The sequence below is a fragment of the Sphaerodactylus townsendi genome, linkage group LG04 (assembly GCF_021028975.2).
Source record: "Sphaerodactylus townsendi isolate TG3544 linkage group LG04, MPM_Stown_v2.3, whole genome shotgun sequence".
In the NCBI taxonomy this organism is placed as follows: Eukaryota; Metazoa; Chordata; class Lepidosauria; order Squamata; family Sphaerodactylidae; genus Sphaerodactylus; species Sphaerodactylus townsendi.
The window spans coordinates 139,525,562-139,543,764 of record NC_059428.1 but is presented as its reverse complement, the minus strand read 5'-3'; the positions used below and the strand labels follow the sequence as shown (position 1 = coordinate 139,543,764).

General features: G+C 51.2%; 1 protein-coding gene across 1 annotated transcript; it reads right to left on the bottom strand.

The window, feature by feature from the left end:
- Positions 1-1,386: 1,386 nt before the first annotated feature.
- On the bottom strand, positions 1,387-6,353 carry LOC125431370 (phospholipase A2-like). The gene is made up of 3 exons (XM_048494131.1): positions 6,333-6,353; positions 3,805-4,063; positions 1,387-2,017 (listed from the first exon to the last, which is right to left on the bottom strand). Exons 1-3 carry the CDS (start codon positions 6,351-6,353, stop codon positions 1,869-1,871), a joined length of 429 nt encoding a protein of 142 aa, XP_048350088.1. The 3' UTR covers positions 1,387-1,868.
- Between the last annotated feature and the right edge of the window lie 11,850 nt (positions 6,354-18,203).

Genomic DNA, 18,203 nt, shown 5'->3' with positions numbered 1-18,203 from the left:
TGTCTGTTAGCCATTTGGCAGTCTGAATAGCCCAGCTTTGCCCTGGACAGCTTAGAGAACTAACAATGAATTTCAACATAGATAAATGTAATATACTACACTTGGGCAGAAAAAATGAAATGCACAGATATAGGATGGGTGACACCTGGCTTGACAACACTACACGTGAAAGGGATCTGGGAGTCTTAGTAGACCACAAACTGAACATGAGTCAGCAGTGTGATGCGGCGGCCAAGAAAGCCAATGCGATTCGGGGCTGTATCAATAGGAGTATAGTGTCAAGCTCGAGGGATGTAATTGTACCTCTCTACTCTGCATTGGTTAGACTTCACCCGGAATATTATGTACAGTTCTGGGCACTGCAGTTCAAGAAGGATATTGACAAGCTGGAACCGGTCCAGAGGAGGGCAACCAAAATGGTAAAAGGTCTGGAGTCCATGCCCTACAAGGAGATACTTTGGGAGCTAGTTAGGTTTAGTCTGGTGAAGCGAAGATGAATGTTTAAATATTTTAAGGGATGTCATGTTGGTGAGGGAGCAAACTTGTTTTCTGCTGCTCCAGAGACTAGGACCAGGAGCAACGGGTTCAAGGTGAAGGAAAAGAGATTCCACCTAAACATCAGGAAGAACTTATTCACAGTAAGGGATGTTTGACAGTGGAATGCCTCAGAGGGTGGTGGAGTCTCCTTCTTTGGAGGTTTTTTTAAACAGAGGCTGGATGAACATATATTGGGAGTGCTTTGATGATGTGTTCCTGCATTGCAGGGGGTTGGACTTAATGGTCCTCAGGGTCTCTTCCAGCTCTATGATTAGTTGAGCCTAACTTTAGGCATGTCTCAGAACAGGTAGATTCCAAAAGAGAAAAAGGTTGTGGGATGGGAGTGGATAGGTTGAGATCAACTCCGTGAGCAAATACCATACATTTGATTATTGGGAATGGATGTAAAAATAACCAGTGTTGTAATGCCCCTGCAAAGATCCATGGAGTGCCCCCACTGGGAATATCATAGACACTTCTGGCTGTTGAACCTCACAGTTTCTGAAGAGCTTGGAAAAGGACAGAAAGGGCAGTCAGGTTGGTTAAACCGTTGCTGCAAGCTATACCTGAAAAGTCTGATGCTTTGTCAGTGTAGAGCACAGGTGTCAAACTCGCGGCCCTCCAAATGTTATGGACTGCAGTTCCCATCATCCCCTGCCAGCATGATGCTAGCAGGGGATGATGGGAACTGTAGTCCATAACATCTGGAGGGCCACGAGTTTGACACCTATGGTGTAGAGGAAAGATGAGGTGTGGGGGCACGCGAGAGATTTTTAAAATTATGCCTACAGTGGAGAAGCCAGAGAGATGTTTTTCTCTCTTCACCCAGTGAAATCGGTGGGCTATAGGTGCCAAACAAAAAAAAGTTTATTAATCAAAATATTACTCAACAAGCAATTGCACTGTGGAATTCTCTGAAGGGATGGCTCTGAGCACAGAAGTCTTTAAAAGAGGGTTGCACAGATTATTGGCAAACTGGATCCATCAATGACAGCTAGCCCGGGTGGATAAAGAGAACCTCCACGCTCAGGGACAGTCAACCTCTGGATTCCAGCACTAAGAATCAGCATCAGAGGACAGTTCTGTTGTTGGCTCTCTGGGGCAGGTTGTTGAAAAAGGATGCCGGACGAGAATGGACCGCAGTTCTGACCCAGCAAGGCTCTTCCGCTGTTATGCCGATGTTCCTTGTTAATATCAGAATGACTGGATTTGCCAGTGTTGAGAAAACGACCCTCCCGCTAGAGGAGAAACTTACAGCCAGGACGGTTCTTTTTTAAATAAAGAAGCCAGCCTTTATCTAGTCCCACGGCATGCCCGAGTGGGGATCTGCCTTAATCCTCTTCACAGGACGGGCTGGACGTTCCACACCGGGCCACCGGCCACCAGATGTGCGTAGCATTGTAGGGGGCTTTCGCCAGACACTTGGCAGCCTCGCGGTCACACTTGCAAGCCATCTTTTGACACTTGTCCTCGATGTCATCTGTGAAAGATAAGAGGGAGCAAGAAGCTGCTGAATTCAGGTTACTCTTTTAGGTTGTCGCCAAGTGGCAGTTGCGCATTTGGGGATCTGCATTCAGCAGGATATCTGGCATCTTCCAAGGACCAGAGGGGTTTGTGGCACCTTTAAAACTAACAATTGCATTGTGGCGTTTAAGTTTTTTAGTGTACTCTTGCTCTGGATGGCCCAGGCTAGCCAGACCTTCTCAGTTAAGAAGGGTCAGCTGTGGTTAGTGCACGCCAAGGAAAACCACCAAGCAAGTCCCAGGTTGCCACGCAGAAAATGGCAAACCACATATGTCCCTCTGCTGCCTTGAAAACCCCACAGCAAGTATTTTTCTAAAGTGGGCAAAGCCACATGGGCAGAGTGTAGCTACAAGGGGGCCAAGGGGTGCGCGTTGCATCGGGCGCACGCCTGGGGGCGGCAAAAATTTCAGGTTTGTTTTTTGTATTTTTTAGTGTTTTCCAGTTTTTGGCCTGCAGGGAACGCGGCTTTTAGGCTAGCAGCACCAAAATTTCAGGGAGTTTTCGGGGGATTCTCCTGATGATACCACCCAAGTTAGGTGAAGTTTGGTTCAAGGGGTCCAAAGTTATGGACTCTCAAAGGGGTGCCCCATCCCCCATTGTTTCCAATGGGAGCTAATAGGAGATGGGGGCTACACCTTTGAGAGTCCATAACTTTGGACCCCATGAACCAAACTTCACCAAACATGGCTGGTATCATCAGGAGAGTCTCCTAAAGATATCCTGAAAGTTTGATGCTGCTAGCCTAAAACAACGCCACCTGCAAGCCTAAAACTGAAAAAACCCTAAAAAAATACAAAAAACGGGTGGGCAGCAAAACTGAGGTTTTGCACCGGGCTCCATTTTCCATAGCTACGCCTCTGCACGTGGGCCTTTTGTCCAGCAAAGTGATGTCCTATTTTTAAATGTAATTGACTGTAAGTTTTTCTGTTGTGACCTGCCCTGAGCCCTGTAGGAAAGGGCAGGATACAAATCCAATAAAACAAACACATAAATGAAGCTTCTGATTGGCCACCGGAGGTCTGATTGACTGCAGATTTTTTAAAAGGTTGGTTTGGCAGCAGCCCCCAGCCATGGCACAGATACCTTCACCGGGGTGACTGAAGGTCAGCTGTGCATACTGAAGAAGAATCAAGTAAAAGGCATCCTGTTAAATAGATCTTCTACATCAGGGGTATCCAACTCGGGGACTTCAGATGTTCATGGACTACAATTCCCATCAGCCCCTGCTGGCATGGCCAGTTGGCCATGCCAGCAGGGGCTGATGGGAATTGTGGTTTATGAACATCTGAAGTGCCCGAGTTGGACACCCCTGTTCTACATGAAATGTTGAAGGGTTGCTATTAGAGTCACGCATAACCTAACCCTGACTTTTTTGTGGCTGACTGTGCCTCCTCTGGCAGCCAATTTGTGGTCATGATGCCCAGCACCCTGCGTCTGAATTCCAAAGGTACTCCCTGGCTGAAAGAGGTTGGAGATCCCTGCCCCACAGAGCCACCATACATTGGCCCTGACGGCATGATTAGAGCCCCCCTCAAGGTGTGTGCGGTACAACGTTCTTGCCTTTCCTGCCTCTCCCGCTGCCTAATCTGGTCCTCTCTGGAATTCTTGACTCCCGGCCACATTATCTCTTGACCCAGTTTGGAGAATAACCTTCTGCGAGACGCTCCTCTGAGCTGGGTACGCTGGCGTCAAAGTGGGCAGAAGCCTGCGGCGCCCGACCCTGCAAGCAGAGCGTTTACTCACCGCACTTGGCTGTGTTGTCCTCACACTCCCACAGGTACTTTTCCATTTTGGGCGTGCAGCCGGCTTTTTCTGCTTGTCCGTAGCAGCAGTCGTGCTTAAAGCAGCACCTGCCAAACAGCAAAAACGAGAAATGTCCCCAAATGTTCAGGCTAGCCCAGAAGTTGGCAACTGTCGAAGATCTGGACTGTTGGGGCAAATGGAATGGGGCCGTTTCCAAAATGGGGGCTGTGCCCCAAGGCCTCCAGGTGCCGCTTGCAGTCTAGGCCAGAGGTGAGCCAAACTTCCTTTTCAGCATCAGACAATTTTAGCGGCTTGGCTCGCTTCACGACCTTTGGCAAACACCTGTCAATCAAACCCTACTACTAAGATCTCTGGTGTTCTTTCATCTGTACCGCAATTGCTAAATGCTTTCAGTGCGCCACCTGCAGCCCTTCCTCCACGAGAGTGCAGAGGTGGCCCAGCTTTTGAACTCAGTGCTCCACTTGATCACTAGGGGCAGGCACGTGGCTCTATGTAACTGTCTGCTGTATTGGGGTCAGTGACCTGCCCTGGAGTTTCATGCAGGGAGGAAATGGCTTTATTACACAGCTCGCTTAAGAGTGTCACTTAACACATCGATATTTTCATTGCTGCAGGTTAAGGTGGGGCACCTTTGCCCCAAGCACCACTCTACGCAGTTCCAGTGAAAGGAACACTGGAGAAGTTAGCAGCCGCAGTGCAGCTCCTTCCAGCTGTGAAAGTGTTTGGCGAGGAACCCTTCCCACCAGGTTCCCATTCCTGGCGGGTTTGATTCTTGGTTGGAAAACTGATCCACTCGATTTAAGGAGCTTGGCAAGCCGGGAACGAAACCCATGATCGGAACTTGTCCTCGGCTGGGAACTTGCTCAGCCAATCCAGCCTGGCGGAATCGGAATTCCCTGCTTTCATGAGGATGATGTGAGGAACATGTGAAACACTTTGAAACCTCTTGAGCGCCAGATCTTGGCTTTGAAGCTCAGAAAATACAAGGCTGACGGGAGCAGAGCAGGTGGGGGAGTCTTAGTGGTTCCCCTCCCACCCCGTTTTTGCTTTTACAGGTTAAAAGTCTCAGACATTTAAGTTTAAAAATGAGACATTTTTGCATTGTCGAAGGCTTTCACGGTCAGAATCACTGGGGTGTTGTGGGTTTTCCAGGTTGCATGGCTGTGTTCCAGAAGCATTTTCTCCTGATGTTTCGCCTGCATCTGTGGCTGGCATCTTCAGAGTAGAGGATCTTCAGATACCCTGACGATGCCAGCCACAGATGAAGGCGAAACGTCAGGAGAACATGCTACTGGAACACAGCCATACAACCCAGAAAACCCACAACAATCTCAAGACATTTTTATCCCAGTGTGAAATGGAAGGAGAGTGAACATCCCAAGTTGTGCACGCATTAAATGCGGACAGCTAGCAGGCAGCGAAAACATGTCCAGGGAAAACATGTCCAGAGCTTCCATGTATGCACAGAGGCCGATTTCTTCATGACTCTCACCCGAAACAGCCGGCTACAAACGGCTTAACAGGAGGAGGCCCACAGGAGGAGGCCCACATTCCCAGCTTGCCTTCGCCACACCTTAAAAACAGGAAGTTGCCCTCCTGCCCCAGATCTCAATCTGGGTTTTGGACACAACATTCTCCAGCCTGCTCAATGATTAGGTTTGCAAATCTGGTGGTCAGAGTTTGTATGTCAGAGGCCTCGCCGTGCTCAGTTTAGCAGTTCAGGGTAGCAATCTCATTCCACAAGAAGGATCGGAAACATCTCGGGCTGGGCTGGCTTAAAATAGCAGAAGCCCAGATGGTCATTAAATTACATGGAAGCCTGCGTTTTTCGAATATACAGAAAAGCAGTTTAAGGGTGTGGTCTTTTTTGTAGGGCTGCTTGGATGTGTATTCTTCTGTTCCCCCGGAATACGATCGGAGCTGTGCGTCTTCCCAGTGTTTGTCCATGTGGCAGACAAGCTTTTGTGGCCTGCCTTTTAAAGCTGAAATTCCCACAATCCACAGATGTACCTTAACTGCTCAGAGTTCCTATGCTTTGTAAATCTAAGGCAGACTTTATTCTAAGAAACTTTAAGCAGGATTCAGCACAACATTTTTGTCGTATTAAAAAACCTGATCCTAAAAAGATACTTGGATTACATATTAATCCACCATTTTCTGGACCTTCTTTATTCTAGAATGCTCCGCTTGGGTCCTAGTGCCCTGAGGACTGAACTACCGTGTTTCCCCGATTATAAGACAGTGTCTTATATTAATTTTTGCTCCCAAAGATGCGCTATGTCTTATTTTCCAGGGATGTCTTATTTTTTCTCTTGTTCTGTTCGTCGGGCATGCTTCCAAACAGAAAACTTTGCTATGTCTTTACTTTCTGGGATGCCTTTACATTTCTCGCGACTTCCAGCAAAACCTCTACTATGTCTTATTTTTAGGGGATGTCTTATATTCGGGGAAACAGGGCAGGTAGGCATTGTACACAACTGTTTAAAGGTGAAGAAAGTGAAGATTACCTTTTCTAAATAGTCTTCCATTTCCTTCTCCTATAGTTCTTTGCGTCTGCCTCTTGCCTGGGCATGGGTTTATTTGCATCCTTGCATTGTACCATGTCCGTTACTTCAATAACACTCCCAGTTCCCTAAATATCTTAGCGTTAAGATAGGCCCTGTGGTTCAGAAAGGTGACTGGGTCCTTTCAGGGCTGGTCCTGTGGGCCCAGGCTGATGAACATCACCTGAGTCCTCCAGCCCTCAATCTCCAGCCAGGTAGCCAGCTGCAAATAAGGAAGAAGTCAACTTGTCCCTTGGGTGGCTCCAGGACGTTTTATGCTATGCGTGAGTGTACCTGTTTATACATGTATTTGTTTGCTTCATTCATACCCTGCCTTTCTCCTCACCGGGGACTCAAAGTGGCTCACATCTTGCTCTTCTTCTCAAAGGCTTATGATGCCAAGTCACCCAGCAAGCTTCTGTGGCGGAACAGGGATTGTAACCTGGTTCTCCAAGATCCTATACTGTTTTCCACTGAAAGATGACAGTAAAATTAATGTACTGTCGAAGGCTTTCACGGCTAGGATCACTGGGGTGTGTTGGGTTTTCCGGGCTGTCTGGCTGTGTTCCAGTAGCATTTTCTCCTGATGTTTCGTCTGCATCTGTGGCTGACGTGTCGCCTGCTATACAGTCCAGAAACCCCACAACACAACAGAAGAATTGTACGTTAATCCGCTATGTTAATAATTGTATGTTAATTTCCTGGACCTTCTTTGTTTATTACACGTTCTGCTTGGGTCCTCGTGCCTTGGGAACAGGACTAGGTTGACACGAGGACCCAAGCAGGTAATCTAGAAACAAAGAAGGTCCAAGGAATGGCCAATTAATGTGCAATTCTACTGTCATCTTTTGGTGGAAAAGAGCATTGGTGGTCCAATGTAGCTCTAAGGACTCACAATTCACCATGCTGGCTCCGGGATGAACAACAGGGAGGCATTTTTTGTTCGACCATCGACGATCTTCTGACTTTTCTTACTAGTCCAGGTCTCATTTCATCGGCCAGTATTGGCCAGTGGGCCCTCCCAAAACCAAGCAGAGAACAGCCATACGCTTAAGAGTAGGCAAGGGGGGGGAGTGCGCTACCGGTAAGCAATCTAATGGCCCCCCTGCCAACTCAGAGAAGTCCTTCAAGGCTCCCCGTAACAGAGAGAGCTCTTCTGCTGCTGGGGAAACGGGATGGAGAGAAAAAAACCCACCTTGGTCAGTATTTGCAGAGTTACCTGGAGATCAAGGCAATATCCAGATCTCTGATGAGAGACCCAAAGCTCAGCAAGCGGTGCTTGTCTGTGTCAGGTCTCAGACCTTGAAGCAATAAACAGACTCTGTATTGTTGTTCAGCAGCATTTATTAGCAGGCATAGAAGCACCTGGCTTTTGTTATCCCCTTTATTCAGAAGTAGATCCCCTTCCTGTTTTTCCAAAGAATGTGAGAAAGAGTTATTTCGGAGCCGAGGCACCCCAAGGTTGGCAATAGATAGCGATAGAGCCACCTGGTCTCCTGCCCCCACAGGACAATGGAAACATCCCATTTCCCATGAGACTAAAAGTGTCAGGTGTGAGCCTAGTTATCTACCTGGCATGTGAAGCCGTAAAGCAAGGATCAAGGAAAGAATGTTCCAATATAGCAGTGATAACGTATAGCAGGCTGGTTACATATATCTTGTAACAACTACACTGAGTTAGGAATGCATCTCAATCAACTATGTGCAATCCCTGACAATCTGGACCAGGGGTAGGGAACCTGCGGCTCTCCAGATGTTCAGGAACTACAATTCCCATCAGCCCCTACCAGCATGGCCAATTGGCCATGCTGACAGAGGCTGATGGGAATTGTAGTTCCTGAACATCTGGAGAGCCGCAGGTTCCCTACCCCTGATCTGGACAGTTAGATTTGAGTCCAGAAACAAATTTTCAGGGTATCAGCTTTCTAGAGTCAAAGCTCTCTTTGCCAGATACAAGTAGGAATGAAGAACTCTGAGATGTTGCTGTCAGAAAGTGGAAGGGGTGTTGTAAAGAGTGCTTGTAAAGGATACAAACATACAAATTGTACTGTAATCTTTGCTCGGTAGATGCTAATTTTCTGCCCCAATCATCTTCCCTCTGCTCTAATCAAGTGGATCACAATGCACATTGTACCTCTGCATCCTTTACAAGCACTCTTTACTACACCCAGTGGTGTACCGGTGGGAAATAGCACCCGAGGCGCACCTGAAAGTGTGCGCCTTCTCCCAATTGCAGCAGGAGAAGTGGCGGGGGGAGGCAATGCAGTGTGTGTGTGGGGGGGGGGCAAAGTGGCAGGAGAGCAGCGTCTGTCTGTGCCCTCTCACTACTGGCATCCAACCCACTTCCTCTTCCTGGTCTGCGGGGTAGGGGAGGAAGAGGAAATGGGACGGGGGGCGGCACCAGCTGGCAACTGACAATGCACAGGCAGGCCAGCAGCAACCCAGCAAGAAAGTTGGGTGGGCCAAATGTGTCCCTCACGTGACCGAGTCGTGTGGTGCCTGGGTCACAAGACCCCTCTTGCCCCCCCCCCCCCCAGGCCGCTGACAACAGCCCTCCCGCCTTCTGACTAGGATAAAAGGACTCAGAGCTCTCTGTTCCTTCCTGTGTCTGATGAAGGGAGTTTTGGCTCTCAAAAGGTCATACCCTGAAAATCCTGTTAGTCTGCCAGGTGCTTCTGGATGTGAATCTTGCTCTTCTACTGCAGACTGACACGGAAAGCAGTGTTTGTCTGGGAGCGATCATGCCAATCCTGAACTGCCCGCAAGCACTCTTGCAAAATTAATTCCTTGTAGGCAAGCACTCGCTCGTGTGCTCATTTATAAAGCGCGAATCCACCATATTAATGCACTCCCTGCTGATCTTTTTCTCTGGTAACAGCAGGTGCAACGCTCCCTATTTTGCCTCTGACAGTATACTGAGATCCTCCAACGCCGCCTTCAGTCTGTGGGTCTGCAACAGGAGGAAATGAGAACTCTGTTTCACCCACGGAGTTGCCTTAACACCCAAACTGGACCTTGAGTCCCTCCAGGTCAGTGCTTTCCACGCAAACAGGCAGTGGAAATGGCCACTGGTTGGCCATTCCCGCTTCTGTCTGTCTTGTTCCCATGCTTGCTCCATTCATCATGTTAATGCAGCTGTAAAGGCTTCAGGATTTGAACACAAGAGCCTGTCTAAGGGTGCACAGTTCTGACCCACGTCACTACTTGTGACCCGCTTAGAGAAAATCTGGGTACTGTGTCCATCACATTTTTCTCTCTCCCTTCCTGCAAGCAGCTCACCCCTTCCTTGGGCCTTCCCAACAACTGGCCCAGGTTGAGTGGGCTGCTGCCACCAGGGCATGACCCGAACCTGGGCCTCCTGGGAAAGAAACCCTCCTTGCCCACACATTTGAGAGGCCTTTAGGCAGGGAGGTGCCTTCTGATTTTGCTTTCTTTAGACAACAGTTCTTTTTAAACCTGACTTATTGAAAAGGTCCCTTTGCCTACAGAAGTTCGCAGTTCACAAACCCCGGGGGTGTCCAACTCTGGTGCTTCAGATGTTCATGGACTACAATTCCCATCAGCCTCTGCTGGCATGACCAATTGGGGTTGATGGGAATAATAGTCCAGGAATATCTGAAGCACCAGAGTTGGACACCCCTGACCCAGCCCAACGTGACGCTGTGGACCTATCAGAAAAGAGCCGTCAGCCTGGCTTGGGTGGCGTCAGGTCTGGTTGCCAACCTCCAGGTGGGGTGTGAAGCTCTCCCTGAATCCCAACTGACCTCCAGACCATGAAGGTCACTTTCTGGGAGATGCTCTGGAGGGCAGATGGCATATTCATAGACCCATAGAGTTGGAGGAGACCTCACGGGACATCCAGTCCAATCCCTTGCAATGCTGGAACGCGTAATCAAAGCACTCCTGACGGGTGGCAATCCATCCAGCCTCTCTTTAAAAACTCCATCACTCTCCAAGGCAGTGAATTCCACTGTCGAACAGGAATTCTTCCTAATGTTTAGGTGGAATCCTTTTTCCTGCACCTTGAATCCATTCCTCCTGGTCCCAGTCTCTGGAGCAGCAGAAAACAAACTTGCTCCCTCATCGACATGGCATCCCTTCAAATATTTCAACATGGCTATCAGGTCCCCCCTTAACCTTTGCTTCTCCAGACTACACATCCCCAGCTCCCTAAGCCTCTCTTCATAGGGCATGGATTCCAGATCTTTGACCATTTTGGTTGACCTCCTCTGGACCCGTTCCAGCTTGTCAATATCTTTCTTGAATTGCGGTGCCCAAAACTGTACACAATATTCCAGGTGAGGTCCGACCAATGCAGAATAGAGAGGTACAATTACTTCCCTCAATCTAGACACTATACTTCTATTGATACAGCCCAGAATCGCATTGGCTTTCTTGGCCGCCACATCACACTGCTGACTCATGTTCAGTACTAAGACTCCCAGATCCCTTCCACATATAGTGTTGTCAAGCCAGGTGTCACCCATCCTATATATGTGCATTTCATTTTTTCTGCCTAAGTGTAGTATCTTACATTTATCTCTGTTGAAATTCATTTGTTTTGGCCCAGCTCTCTAATCTGTCCAGGTCATCTTGAATTCTGATTCTGTCCTCTGGGGTATTAGCTACGCCTCCTAATTTGGTGTCGTCCACAAATTTGATTAGCATGACTTCTATTCCATCATCCAAGTCGATAAAAATATTGAATAGCTCTGGACCCAGGACAGAGCCCTGTGGCACTCCAAGAACCCTGTGGCACCCCAATTCATTTCACACCACTGAAGCCCCTCCACAGACTCCACCCCCAAACCTCAGGAATTTCCCCATTGAGAGTTGGCAACTGTAGCAGGGCTGCCATTATGCAAATGCCATGTAAATAAGAGCTGGTGAGGAAGCCTGACATCTGCATGAATTTTCTCTCCCTTCTGCTTAATGGCCAACAGCCGTAGAAGTCTCTCTCTAACCAGACGGAGGCTTGGACATGGGTTTCTGACAGAGGCCATCCCCCAGAGAAAGCAGGTTTCATCACTTGGCATGGAGGAGGAGGAGAAGAAGAAGAAGAAGAGGAAGAAGAGGAGGAGGAGGAGGAGGAGGAGCTTGGATTTATATCCCCCTTTCTCTCCTGCAGGAGACTCAAAGGGGCTGACAATCTCCTTGCCCTTCTCCCCTCACAACAAACACCCTGTGAGGTGGGTGGGGCTGAGAGAGCTCCGAGAAGCTGTGACTAGCCCAAGGTCACCCTGCTGGCGTGTGTGGGAGTGCACAGGCTAATCTGAATTCCCCAGAGAAGCCTCCACAGCTCAGGTGGCAGAGCTGGGAATCAAACCCGGTTCCTCCAGATTAGATACACGAGCTCTTAACCTCCTACGCCACTGCTGCTCCCCAAGAGAGAGGATTGGCCAGCCCTCTCCCAACTGGGCAGCCCCAAAGGTCTGCTTCAGTCTGCTGCCTGCAGTCGCTTTTCAGAGCTCGTTATCAAGGAGTCGGCATGAATCAGCACCTGCAGGCCGGGTTTCCACTGCAGGTGCCTTTGCCTCCGTTTCCTCCTCTCGCGTAACTGCCTTGGTTCTTTTCTCCCTGATGACCTCTGTTTGCTGTAGCCAACTGGGCAAATAAAAACCCTCTTTATTTACCCTCCTGGGCTTGCCACAGTTTAAAGGGCAAGTCTGGGAAACCAACGCCCGTTGGCAATTTTGCCTGGCGGATTCCAGCCTGCCCGGACTGGCAGCAGCCAGGCCTTGCAGGCACAAACCGTCCACCCTGAAGGTCTTTGCTCTACGGATCAGGCGTGGCCTTCTAGTTGGGGATTCTGTGCCACAAAACAGGCCCCTAAGCGAAGCCTGTGTCAAATAAGCCATCTCCTCCACCCTGCCAACGGCTCACTTGGTGATGGGATGGGGGTGGGGGCATTTCATCTGAGATGGCTCAGATGAAGACCAATCTCTTTTGAGCCAAGGTGCCCTCAAGACCGTGGCATAAAATCCTGTCCTGGCGAAGTAGGGGCACTGCAAGCCCCTCTCCCGCCCCGGCAGATCTCCCCTCTGTCACAAACCTGGGCAAACCAACACTCGCCCACCCTCCTCCCAATCTGTCCACTGGCCTGCTTTGCAGGATTGTCGTAAGGACAGCAGGGAATGGACCTGGCCAATGCCAAATCATAAAGCCCTGGTCTCTCTGGGGATGGAGGATGGGCCGTTGCAAAGCCCCTGAATATGGTCTGTCCCCAGCTGGTGCCAGACAAGATGGGCATGAACTGCCTGCCCACATATTGGGGGCAGCAGGAGTTCCCACCCTTGCAGGCATCGTGAAGAGTCCTCCACACACAAGCAAACATGAGTCTCTCCTAGGCAGGCTCTTGCTAGCGGCGTTCTGGTACACAGTGCGAAAGCTGCCACCGAGATCACGTTATCTCGGAGGCCTTCCAGGTTTCCTCTCATCTGTTTCATGTTACGGGACACACGAGCACACGGACTCTCTCAGGTTCCTCCTCAGGACTCATCTCCCAAAACGTCTGACCCCGACCAAGGGGGCATAACCAGTTGGTGGGGAAACAACTCTCCTCTTCTCTTTTGCCCCATCAGCTGCCTTCATGCCTTCCTCTTTCACCCCAATATCTCTTCTACTTTTTGGCTCCTGCTCTCCCCCCCACAGAACTAGAACCTGCAGTCCCCTGATATTTGAGCAGATCCTGACTGTTCCTGGCCAGGGGCCCTCTTTCTTCCCTCCTTCTGTGTTGGAATATGCTGTCACAGGAGGTGATGATGGCCACTAACCTGGATAGCTTTCAATGGGGCTTGGACAGATTTATGGAGGAGAAGTCGATCTGTGGCTACCAATCTGGATCCTCCTTGATCTGAGACTGCAAATATCTTAGCAGACCAGGTGCTCGGGAGCAGCAGCAGCAGAAGGCCATTGCTTTCACATCCTGCATGTGAGCTCCCAAAGGCACCTGGTGGGCCACTGCAAGTAGCAGAGTGCTGGACTAGATGGACTCTGTGTTTCTGCAATCGTTTCTTCAGTCGTTGGTTTTCTAAGTTGCACAGAGCCAAGCAAGTGTGTAAATGTGCATCTTGGCTGGAATCAACTGGCTATTGTGAGTTTTCCAGGCCAAGGTCTGGTAGTCTCTGAAGATTCAGGCTATTTCTGCTCGCCCCCCCCTCCAAATAACTTATGCCTAAACAGTATGGGGGGGGGGGAGGAGGATGAGACCTTCAATTGTTCCAGAGTTCTTCTTCCTGCCAGGTTTCCTGCAGGTGATTCTTACTCTCTGCCGGTAAGAGGCAATTTGCAAACCTTCACTTGGCAAAGAGTCATTTTGGACAGGACTGGTCGAACCCTGGCACACACACACAAACACACATACACCCTGCTCCCAAATCCATCTGGATGGCGAAGCGGGGGGGGGCACTTGAAGGCCAGCAATTTCAGCCTCTGTCCCTCCCAGCCCTCCCTCAGGCAAAAGGCTGCAGGCGGCGGCACCTTCTCCCCATGCTGAGTCTGGCAGCTGTCTAAAACTGTTATTGTGAGTCCAGGGTGGGATTCAAGCACAGCCGTGCCTGTTTCCTCGCTGCCAAAAGGTTTCACGGCCTCCCCAAAACACTGTGCCCGAGGCAGCCGACTCATCTAGCCTCCAGTTAGCGATGCTGCCACATTCCACGACCAGTCCCGACCCAGATGTGCACACCACAAGTAGAAAGGATCAGAGAGAGGAAAGGACTGCCCCGCGCAAACTGCTTCCATGAACGGCACCACACGCCCAGAGGGGTAAACTGTCTGCTGCTAATGTACGTTTCCCAGCAACCCAGGTGGGGTATTGATGGACTTGGTGTGTCTGGCACCCAACTGAGCGCTGCAACAGCAAGAAACCCAGGCTATCGGAAGGCAACTGCTCCTCTGCTCCCACCAAGCTGTGGTTTGAGGGATGGAGCTTGAAGGTCAACGAATGGGTCAGCTAAAGAGTGCCAGCTAAAGGAGGGGGGCTGACCTGCCTCTCATCTGGCCATCGGGCTGGGGGAGGGGGCATGTTTGTTATCCTTGCCCCATTTTCCCCATGCCCCCAATCTGCCCTTAACTCCTGCGCAGATGGAAACCCACACGGCACTTCCCCATTTTCCTGATAAAAACTGGCACCCTTCCCGCAACACACGCATGCGTTGCTGTTTGCCCCAGGAGGGGGGGAAGGTGAGGTTTGAAACACACCCTCCCTAAAAAAAAAAGCACCTAACCTCTCATTCAGGACTGGTTTTTTTTACAATTATAACATATGTCAGTGATGGCAAACCTTTTTGAGACCGAGTGCCCAAATGGCAACCCAAGACCCACTTATTAATCACAAAGTGCCAACGTGGCAATTTAACCGGAATACTGAGGTTTTAGTTTAGAAAAAGTGGTTGGCTCTGAAGCATATGTTACTGCCTTTGTCTAAGGATGGTGCCAGGAGTCACATTTTTAGCCACGGGGCCTCAACGCCCATTTCCTAGGGCAGTGATGGCAAACCTTTTTGAGACCGAGCGCCCAAACTGCAAGCCAAAACCCACTTATTTATTGCAAAGTGCCAACACGGCAATTTAACCTGAATACGGAGGTTTTAGTTTAGAAAAAAAGGTTGGCTCCAAGGCGTGCGTTACTCGGGAGTAAGCTTGGTGGTAGTGGTTGGCTTTGCTTTGAAGCAACCGTGCAACTCTTCCAATGGGTGAATCACAACCCTAGGAGGATTTACTCAGAAGCAAGCCCCATTGCCAGCAACCGAGCTGACTCCCAGGCAAAAGACCGTACTTTAGTTCTTCGCATGAAAATCAGTGGGGTTTAACAGCGCTTAGCAGGGTTACCTACACTGCTTCCCCAAAACTAGGTCTTAGGTTTAATGCTAATAATTGAGCCCAGCAGCCCAGGCAAGCCTAGATGTGTGGGGAGGCACTCTGTTTGTTTGTGCCCACAGAGAGGGCTCTGAGTGCCACCACTGACATATGTGGTGGAGATCTGATCTTGGATCTCCACGTAGCCAATCATTTGAGCAGCCTCCAGCAGAACCCAGGACATCTATTACTCCCTGGGAAGCCCATGAGTCGCATCTGGGTGGAACCTGCCCCCCCCCCCTCCCAAATCAACCAGGCTCTTGAATGGAGGCAATCAAAACCTACTAGAAAGGGGGGGGGGCAACCTAGGAACCCGTGGGGTTAGGAAACCCCCGCCCCCAAAGGAATAAATTATGCGATCCAGAAGTCTTGCGCAGCCCGCGAGATCTTTAAAGCTCCGACCAATCGATAGTCATTAAAAAAACTCCATTTAAAGAGCCGCCCTACAGATCCCACTCGAGGCTCTGAGGAACACGCGTGAGGTCGCCGCGACGGACAGCTCCGGACCCGACCCCTGTCTGGACGGCCGGCCAGTCTTTAGCCTTGACTGGAGGGGCTCGTCGGGATTCAAACCCCGGACCGCCTTCCCAGAGCTCCGGAGCCGTGTGGCCGTGCCAGCCGGGGGCCCTGGAGCGGCCGGCACCGCAGGAGGGGCGAGAGGAACCCACGGCAGCGGGGCACAGGCCTGCGGACCCGCCGTCCGCCCATCCCTTTGCGGGAGCCCAGCAGCTGCCCTTGCCCCGAGGCGCTAGTCGAACCTCCCCGTCGGGGGGCAGTCCACCTGTCGACGCCCGCAGCGGAGGGGGCGATTGGAGGGGCCTCTCTCTCTCTCTCACACACACACACCCCCACTCACCGGTGGCCGCCAAAAGGAGCAGCAGCAGCAGCGGGGCCGGGGGCGCCTCCGCCCGCCGCCGCCCCGGGCTCATCATGGGCCGCCTCGCCAGGGCTGCAGCAGACGGGGCCGCGTCGGGGGCTGCAGCAGACGGGGCGCCGGCAGCTCCTCCGCCTGCCTGCTGCCTGTGCGGCCTCCCTCCCGGCCGGCCGGCAACAACCCCCCTCGACGGGGCGGGAGGGGCGGGGCGGAGCCTGCGGAGCTGATCCCCTCCCGCCTCTGCCTCGGCCAGCCGAGCTCCGGCAGGCTCCAGGCGGAGGGATCCTCTCGTCCAGCCCTACAAGGAGCGCCTTAGGGGGCTGCGGGCGTTGAGTCTGGGGACAGGAAGGGGCAGCAGGGCTGGCAGGGTCGCCTGGTTGGAATATTGGAAGGGCTGTCACGTGGGCGAGGGAGCGAGCTGGTTTTCTGCTGCTGCTCCACAGGCTGGGACCAGGAGTCCTGGGTTCAAGGGGAAGGAAAAGAGACTCATTCCAGTTAAATATTAGGAAAACCCTCCTGACTGTCAGGGCTGTTCGACAGTGGGATGCACTGCCTCAGAGTGTGGTGGAGTCTCCTTCTTGGGAGGTTTTTAAACAGAGGCTGGATGGCCCTCTGTCAGGAGTGCTTTGATGGCGTGTTCCTGCATTTCAGGGGGTTGGACTGGATGGCCTTTGGGGGTCTCTTCCAACTCTACGATTCCATTAACATGCTGAACTAGCTGTGTGCCTTTGGCAAGCCCGAAGTCCAGCGCTTGCCCCTATATCAGTGGTGGCGAACCTATGGCACTCCAGATGTTGATGGACTACAATTCCCATCAGCCCCTGCCAGCATGGCCAATTGACCATGCTGGCAGGGGCTGATGGGAATTTTAGTCCATCAACATCTGGAATGCCATAGGTTTGCCACCACTGTTCTATATATGGAGTGTCATAGGTTTAACACCACTGCCTGATGGGAATTGTAGTCCATCAACATCTGGAGTGCCATAGGTTTGCCACCACTGCCCTAGGAGAGGTGCCCTTTCAAGCCATCAGAAACACTGAGTGGGGAGAGAGAAGCAGAGGCAAGCTACGCCCCCTCCCCGCCCCCATGGCATTCAAGGTCCTTGGGAGAGGGGATGGGGGGGGTTTCCTTTTCATCTATGGGACTGCATTCTTTCCAAAAACATGGCTCACTAACTCAGTCATTAACACAGTTTTGTCATTTCACTGCAATGCAGGCACCCAGGTTCTGAGCACAAGCACAAGTTTATTCATCCCATGTCCACAAGTGCCATTCGCTGTCTTCCGCATTATAAAGTGTCCCACAAGGTTTTAGGAATATCGTCAGCAGGGCTGGGTGGCATTTGTCTCCCTGGCCGTGGTTCTCGGTAGAGAGCGGACCCAAAAGACCTCTGCTCCCGTTTCCAAGGAAGGCATCCCCACTGCACAAGGCGTTTCCCCAGGAGGTTGGCAGAGCAAGAACCCCCAAAACTCAGACGTGGCCCATTCAGACGGAATTTCGAAAGGCAGACTTCGGAAAGCAAGCTTACTTTCCACCCAGGCAGGACAGGAGTCCTCACCTGCCCCAGGACAGGAGAAGCGCTTGTCTTGCGTGCAGAGCAGGGCCTCTGGCCAGTTCAAGACATCTCGAGGACCCAGGTGGGACCCGGCTGCCTCCTCCTCAAATTAGAAAGGCACAAGAGGTCTGGATGGGGTAAGATCCCAACCAGGCAACTGAAAAGAGCACTGTTTCTTTCGTTTAGGGGCATCTGGAGGGCAGTGGACGACTAAGGATAAAAGGGGGGGAGGGGGGATCCCCTGAAAATCTGTGGTGGGATCATTCCATGCTCTTAAGGGCGGCTTCTGACATGACAACCAGGCCCTACATTTAGTGGCTTTAGCGGGTGTCTCCTGGAACTTGGCTGCTCCACTACCCAGATGTATGTGATAACTGAGCTTGGGGACTCTTTTCTGGAAGGGTTGGGGAGGAGTTTCTTTCTTAACCCAATAAGGCACTTGTCTGGCACCAGCTCCTTTGAATGGAGCCCTCTGAATTCTCCCTGTACCCAAATCCAGTCCACCCTGGGATGCCCCGGCCTGGAGCCGGGATCACAGTTCTTGGAAA

Excerpts from the sequence above, each read along its gene's own strand:
- LOC125431370 (XM_048494131.1), bottom strand. The coding sequence starts at position 6,353 with ATGGAAGACTATTTAGAAAAG. Across the intron at positions 4,064-6,332 it reads TGGAAGACTATTTAGAAAAG|ACTGCAAGCGGCACCTGGAG; the intron begins GTAATCTTCACT and ends CCTCTGGCCTAG. Across the intron at positions 2,018-3,804 it reads GGACAACACAGCCAAGTGCG|ATGACATCGAGGACAAGTGT; the intron begins GTGAGTAAACGC and ends TATCTTTCACAG.